At 41.3% G+C, this 7488-nt stretch overlaps 1 protein-coding gene across 9 annotated transcripts in view; it reads left to right on the top strand.

The window, feature by feature from the left end:
• The window catches only part of RAB3C (RAB3C, member RAS oncogene family), a 376080-nt gene extending 368825 nt beyond the window's left edge, over positions 1 to 7255 (top strand). For all 9 annotated transcript variants that reach the window (XM_081524311.1, XM_081524309.1, XM_081524312.1 and 6 more), the window contains one exon: positions 6839 to 7255. In XM_081524311.1, the coding sequence (XP_081380437.1) occupies positions 6839 to 7026 (188 nt within the window). In that variant the 3' untranslated portion in view covers positions 7027 to 7255. The remainder of the gene's footprint in view (positions 1 to 6838) is intronic.
• Positions 7256 to 7488: the final 233 nt, after the last annotated feature.

Here is a 7488-nt window from a genome sequence, read left to right on the forward strand (position 1 = left end):
GTATACAGTAGAAGTGACAAATAGATTTAAGGGACTAGATCTGATAGACAGAGTGCCTGATGAACTATGGACAGAGGTTTGTGACATTATACTGGAGACAGGCATCAATACCATCCCCATGGAAAAGAAATGCAAAAAAGCAAAATGGCTATCTGAGGAGGTCTTACAGATAGCTGGGAAGAGAAGAGAAGCGAAAAGCAAAGGAGAAAAGGAAAGATATTTCCATCTGAATGCAGGAGAAAAGGAAAGATATTTCCATCTGAATGCAGAGTTCCAAAGAATAGCAAGGAGAGATAAGAAAGCCTTCCTCAGCCATCAGTGCAAAGAAATAGAGGAAAACAACAGATTGGGAAAGACTAGAGATCTCTTCCAGAAAATTAGAGATACCAAAGGAACATTTCATGCAAAGATAGGCTCGATAAAGGACAGAAATGGTATGGACCGAACAGAAGCAGAAGATATTAAGAAGAGATGGCGAGAATACACAGAAGAACTGTACAAAAAAGATCTTCATGACCCAGATAATCACGATGGTGTGATCACTCACCTAGAGCCAGACATCCTGGAATGTGAAGTCAAGCGGGCTTTAGAAAGCATCACTATGAACAAAGCTAGTGGAGGTGATGGAATTCCAGCTGAGCTATTTCAAATCCTGAAAGATGATGCTGTGAAAGTGCTGCACTCAATATGCCAGCAAATTTGGAAAACTCAGCAGTGGCCACAGGACTGGAAAAGGTCAGTTTTCGTTCCAATCCCAAAGAAAGGCAATGCCAAAGAATGCTCAAACTACCACACAATTGCACTCATCTCACATGCTAGTAAAGTAATGCTCAAAATTCTCCAAGCCAGGCTTCAGCAATACGTGAACCGTGAACTTCCAGATGTTCAAGCTAGTTTTAGAAAAGGCAGAGGAACCAGAGATCAAATTGCCAATATCCGCTGGATCATCGAAAAAGCAAGAGAGTTCCAGAAAAACATCTATTTCTGCTTTATTGACTATGCCAAAGCCTTTGACTGTGTGGATCACAATAAACTGTGGAAAATTCTGAAAGAGATGGGAATACCAGACCATCTGACCTGTCTCTTGAGAAACCTGTATGCAGGTCAGGAAGCAACAGTTAGAACTGGACATGGAACAACAGACTGGTTCCAAACAGGAAAAGGAGTATATCAAGGCTGTATATTGTCACCCTGCTTATTTAACTTATATGCAGAGTACATCATGAGAAACACTGGGCTGGAAGAAACACAAGCTGGAATCAAGATTGGTGGGAGAAATATCAATAACCTCAGATATGCAGATGACACCACCCTTATGGCAGAAAGTGAAGAAAAACTAAAGAGCCTCTTGATGAAAGTGAAAGAGGAGAGTGAAAAAGTTGGCTTAAAGCTCAACGTTCAGAAAACTAAGATCATGGCATCTGGTCCCACCAATTCATGGCAAATAGATGGGGAAACAGTGGAAACAGTGTCAGACTTTACTTTTTTGGGCTCCAAAATCACTGCTGATGGTGATTGCAGCCATGAAATTAAAAGACGCTTACTCCTTGGAAGGAAGGTTATGGTCAACCTAGATAGCATATTTAAAAGCAGAGACATTACTTTGCCAACAAAAGTCCGTCTAGTCAAGACTATGGTTTTTCCAGTGGTCATGTATGGATGTGCGAGTTGGACGGTGAAGAAAGCTGAGTGCCGCAGAATTGATGCTTTTGAACTGTGGTGTTGGAGAAGACTCTTGAGAGTCCCTTGGGCTGCAAGGGGAGCCAATCAATCCATCCTAAAGGAGATCAATCCTGGATGTTCATTGGAAGGACTGATGTTGAAGATGAAACTCCAATACTTTGGCCACCTCATGCGAAGAGTTGACTCATTGGAAAAGACCCTAATGCTGGGTAGGATTGGGGGCAGGAGGAGAAAGGGACGACGGAGGATGAGATGGTTGGATGGCATCACTGACTTCATGGACATGGGTTTGGGTAGACTCCGTGAGTTGGTGATGGACAGAGAGGCCTGGCGTGCTGCAATTCATGGGGTCGCAAAGAGTCGGACACGACTGAGCGACTGAACTGAACTGAAGGTCCTTCTCCTTATAACTCCAGTTTAGTATGTCTGAGGTGAAGTTTAAAAGTTTTTAAGTACTTCAGGTGATTCTATTGTACGTGTGATTCTATTGTAGGTAGACCTCTAGTGGTATGAAATCAGGATAACATCCTTTGGACAGCAGAGGGAAAGCTGGTTTGTACCAACTTTCTTGGCTTCCTTGCCCCAGGACAACATTAAATGCACCAACATTTGCATTATAGAGGTCCCAGAAGAAGAGGAGAGAGAAAGGGCCTGAGAAAATATTCAAAGAGATTATGGCTGAAAACTTCCCTAATGAGGGAAAGGAAAGAAGGAAAAGGAAAGTCACCCAAGTCCAGGAAGTACAAAGAGTCCCATACAAGATAAACTCAAGGAGGAACACGGTGAGACACATATTGCTCAAACTGACAAAAATTAAACACAAAGAGAAAATATACAAGCAACACGGGAAAAGCAACAAATGACACACAAGGAAATCCCCGTAAGGTTATCCGCTGATTTTATACAGCTCAATATTCTGTACTAACCTATACAGGAAAAGAATCTGAAAAAGAATAAATATTGGTGTATATATAACTGAATCACTTTGCTATGCACCTGAAACTAACACAATGTAAACCAACTACACGCTAATAAAATTAAAAATGTATGTACGAACCATAGTGCAAGGCTCATCCAACTTGAGAACAGTGCTGTCTGTGTTAGAGAGGAATCAGAATGGATGATTAGTATCTTTGGTTAACTGAAAGTGTCCACTGATTTGCTGATGAAAACATATGTGCTGCAGTTATTAATACTGAATGATGTAGTCTGAGGGACAGATGTCCAAAGCTGTAGGCTTAACCAGTAACCTATTTATTGGGAGATCTCTGTCACCCTTCACAATCAGCTTGCAGTGTGACCTTGGGCTACTTATTTGATCTGCTGAACCACTGTCCTACTTAATAAATTGGAAATGATCTTCAAAGTTTTATGAAAAACACTATTTCCTAAGGATCACTGACTGAAGTGCTGGCTCTCCAATGATTGTGCGTATGGATGGGAGGTTAAATATTTCTAAGAACAAAGGCATGTTGCTATTGCTGAAGTTGAAAAGTGAAAGTGCTAGTTGCTCAGTCGTGTCCGACTCTTTGCAACCCCATGGATTGTAGCCGCTAGACTCCTCTGCCCATGGAATTCTACAGGCAAGACTACTGGTGTGGGTAGCCATTCCCTTCTCCAGGGGATCTTCCTGACCCAGGGATTGAACCCGAGTTCGAAACCTGCATTGCAGGCAGGTTCCTTACTGTCTGAACCACCATAGTTGAAGTTAGTATGCTACATTGAGAGGTAATGGCCAGAAAATCTAACAAGGATTCAATGGAAAAATAAAGGCTGAAATGTTAAGGATTTAGTCCACAAGCTTTCAACACCATGGACACACATAGGTGTGGGGTGTAGTCTAACACAAAGTTGCCTGGATGAACATACTGATTCCCCTGAAGGGAAAATTATCTATTGCACAGTAAACTTGCTTTGTTCCCAGGTGGTACAGTGGTAAAGAATCTGCCTGCCAATGCAGAAGATGCAAGAAATATGGGTTCAATTCCTGTGTCAGGAAGATCCCCTGGAGAAGGAAATGGCAGCCCATTCCAATCTTCTTGCCAAAAAACTCCCATGGACAGAGGAGCCTGGCAGGTTTACATCCATGGAGGCGCAAGAGTCAGACATGACCTAGCAACTAAACAACAACAAAACTGCTTTGCCCCGAATCCAAATAACTATATGTTAAAATAATGATGTTGATTTTTATCCTGAATATCTCATTTTATGACAAACAGCTCATGTGGTCAGTGAGAGGGGGACTAATTTCTGGAACCTTTCACATATTTCTCTATAGACATACAGCTGACCTGATGGCTACCTTGATGAACCTTAGGCAGCATAAAATACCAGAGTATCTTTGGGATCATTAAGAAAAGATATTTCACTTGGTTCACTGGGAGTGTTAAATCTAACTAAATTGATGGAAGTCTGTTATGTCAGCATAGAACTTCCAATTCTACTGGAACCAAATGGTAGCCTCTGCAGAGTATCTGAGTCAGTTCAGTTCAGTCGCTCAGTCATGTCTGACTCTTTGCGACCCCATGAACCGCAGCACGCCAGGCCTCCCTGTCCACCACCAACTCCCGGAGTCCACCCAAACTCATGTCCATTGTGTCGGTGATGCCATCCAACCATCCCATCCTCTGTCATCCCCTTCTCCTCCTGCCCTCAATGTTTCCCAACATCAGGGTCTTTGAAGGTGCTGGCGAATGTTCATGTTTAGTTTAAATGCCAGCTGTGCCATTACTGGCTGGTCAAGTAAGTGTCTGAGCAAAGTATTCAGCCATTTTGTGCCCCCATTTCCTTACTGATAATTTGGAGAAAATACTGGCACCTACCTCATAGATAAAATGTATAAAGTGCTTTAAATATTACCTGTTCTACAGTAACTATCGAAATGTTAGTTTGCTACTCTTATTGTTGTTTTAATGAGAGTATTATTTAATTACATAATTATTGTATAATTATAGCATTTTCTGGTTTTCTTGGCACTTTTACATATATTTTCTCATTTGAGCTTAATGAGAGACAAATGTCATAAATAAGAAACATAAGAATAAAAACATGACTTTCTCATGATCATGAAGCCAGTAAATACTGCTCCTGTGGCCAACTCATCCCTCTCACCACAGGCCGGTACCTCCTTCTCCAGCCATGCTGGGTAAATGGAGGGCTGTTATAACGTGGTGGTCTGTTCCTGGGGTTCCAGGTGACAGTCAAGGCACTGAGAGCATTCTGGCTGTTGGGATCGAGGATCATTTTATTCACCTCAAGTTGTACAGCGGCAGCATTATGTGTCTCAAAGCCCAGATTAAAAGAATCACAGTTGGCAAAGGTTTGCACGGACTACTGTTTGTTTTACATTGCCCACATCTTTTATGATACCATTCAATTTCAGTGCCTTCTCCCAATCGTGCTAATAAATAAAAGACATGTCACAGAAGAGAGAAGAGAAAATTAAAACCTTTGGAGAAAAGAAATTCTGTACAAATTACCCTCCTGTTAAAACTGAGAAAATCCCTACAAGGATGCAAATAGTTCTGACATCTAGGCAAGTTGAGGACCTAAGCAATCGCTTTTTTCCAAAATCTGGATCACATTGTTGAAAGGTGAATGAGCTAGCCCAATAGACTGCAAAATGTTAGAGAATTCTTGTTAAGCCAGATAGCATTTTCTGTAAAAAAAAATGCAGAATTTAAGAGAGCTATATAAACACTATCTGGAGAGACAAATGAAAGGGAAATAAAAGCCAAAGAGGGCTTGAAATATTCACTGCTATTTTATAAAACCTGTCTTAACTCATGGTGTTCCTTCAGCTCAAATCCTGTGGTTACTCACTCACATTTTAACAATAGACTACACAGTAACTAGAGAAATTCAAGTTCAGACATAGTCATTGATCTTAACCAAATCATAAATTTTCACAAAAATTGCTTGTTGTTGTGTATCTTCAATAGTGCTTAAGAAAATAAGTATTTCTAGGTTATAAGAGCAGTTTTGACACAGATGCAAAATAGTAATCTGTTTTTTCTCATTTGGCCTCAGGAGCTGGGATGAAATCACATGATTTAATCATTCTGAATCCATGTGGCTCCTCAGAGATAGGGCCAGATGTAACCAGAAGGATTTATAGGGTGTAAAATTCAGAATGGATTAGGAAAGCATTTCTGTGTTCAGCCCAGTATATCCTAAATCAACATCCCCTGAATGAACCAGAGCAATCTCTGGCTGACCTAGTGGGGAGGTTGTCATGGCAACTGACTGGCAAGCTCAGCCAGTGGAATGTGACTGCAAACAATGGAGTGGTAAGATTGCGTACAGAGCAGAGTACTGAGGCTGCTTCTGCCCAGGTAGTGATGCATCAGTGGAAGAGTGAAACTCGCACTGCATTTTTGTACCATCTCGCACTTCTGGCAGCTCATTTGAATTTATCGTGTCCTTTCCCAGATGTTGTTGATAAAAACACTGCTGCTGACAGATAACAGCAGCTCTGGAAAATCAGCATCAGTAGCTAGATGCAATGGTATACAAAGCCCTGGAGTGCTGTTAGGTTAACATCACTCAAATTTCCTAAAGGAGGTTGAAGCACACTTAAGGTAAATCCAGTGATTCTTTAGTGCCACCTTGTGTCCAGTGAAATACTGGAAATTTACCAAAGGCCTACCGTCAAATGCTTCACTAGGACAGACATGGGAAAAGTTAGGGCTGCACTGTGTTGGAGTTTGGGAGTCCCTTTCACAGCAGAATATGAACATGAAGTCTCCTAAGTCTCAAGTTAATGCAAAAATGAAAATAACTTTGGTAGAATCCAAAATGAGGAAAAAAAAAAATCCAAATAACCCTAGTCTTAGAAAAGATTATAAGAAGCTACATGGTGAACTGGGGGTTGGGGGAAGAGATGACACGGACTCAGTGCTGAGGATTCTTCATGTTTCACCAGCTCTTGCCACGGTACTTTTTTGTCTAGAGAAGAATAACATGCTCTATCACTAATTCCACTTTGTACTGTTGTTCCTGGTTTGTGAATAGCAATATGTTCACATGACACCCCACACCTATCTCTCACCTAAACCATATCCACCCGTCACTGCCAGCCTCCCGTGACCACGTCCCATTTAATTTCAGCACACATAGGAAATGATCAAGCTGTGTTTCTGTGTGTTTCTTCCAGGATTTGAATTTTTTGAAACAAGTGCCAAGGATAACATTAATGTCAAGCAGACATTTGAGCGTCTCGTGGATATCATCTGTGACAAGATGTCCGAGAGCCTGGAGACAGATCCAGCCATCACTGCCGCAAAGCAGAACACAAGACTCAAGGAAACCCCTCCTCCACCACAGCCCAACTGTAGCTGTTAGTGTCCCCCACCACAGGCTGCTCCAGAGGGGTTGGTTGCTAAAAACAGCATTTATAAATGATTGATTAGCCTTCATTTATACTGCCTAATAACTATTTGAGGGAAATCTTTGATGTCAGTGGCTCAAACATGCATTCAATTCTGGGGAGATTCCCTGTGTTACTATGTGGCAAATATGTGATCTTAACTTTGTAAGGACTATCCATCTATAACATCTGGTATTTGCATGTGATTTGTTACTTGTCTTCTAGGCTCTTTTTGTTTCAGATTTCTTAGATTAAGCTACTGCTGGGACTTCTGATTATAATTTCATACAACTGACTTTTGTGCCATGGGTTCAAATTATGTGATTCACTTGTAGGTATGATAACGAAGAATTTGGTTGTGTGTGTGGTGTGGGCAGGGGATGATCTTAGGAGACCTTATTTGCTTTACTCTCAATGGAAAAATCAAATGGAAATAT

This window comes from Giraffa tippelskirchi, chromosome 8, assembly GCF_054371585.1.
Source record: "Giraffa tippelskirchi isolate mGirTip1 chromosome 8, T2T-mGirTip1v1.2.pri, whole genome shotgun sequence".
In the NCBI taxonomy this organism is placed as follows: domain Eukaryota; kingdom Metazoa; phylum Chordata; class Mammalia; order Artiodactyla; family Giraffidae; genus Giraffa; species Giraffa tippelskirchi.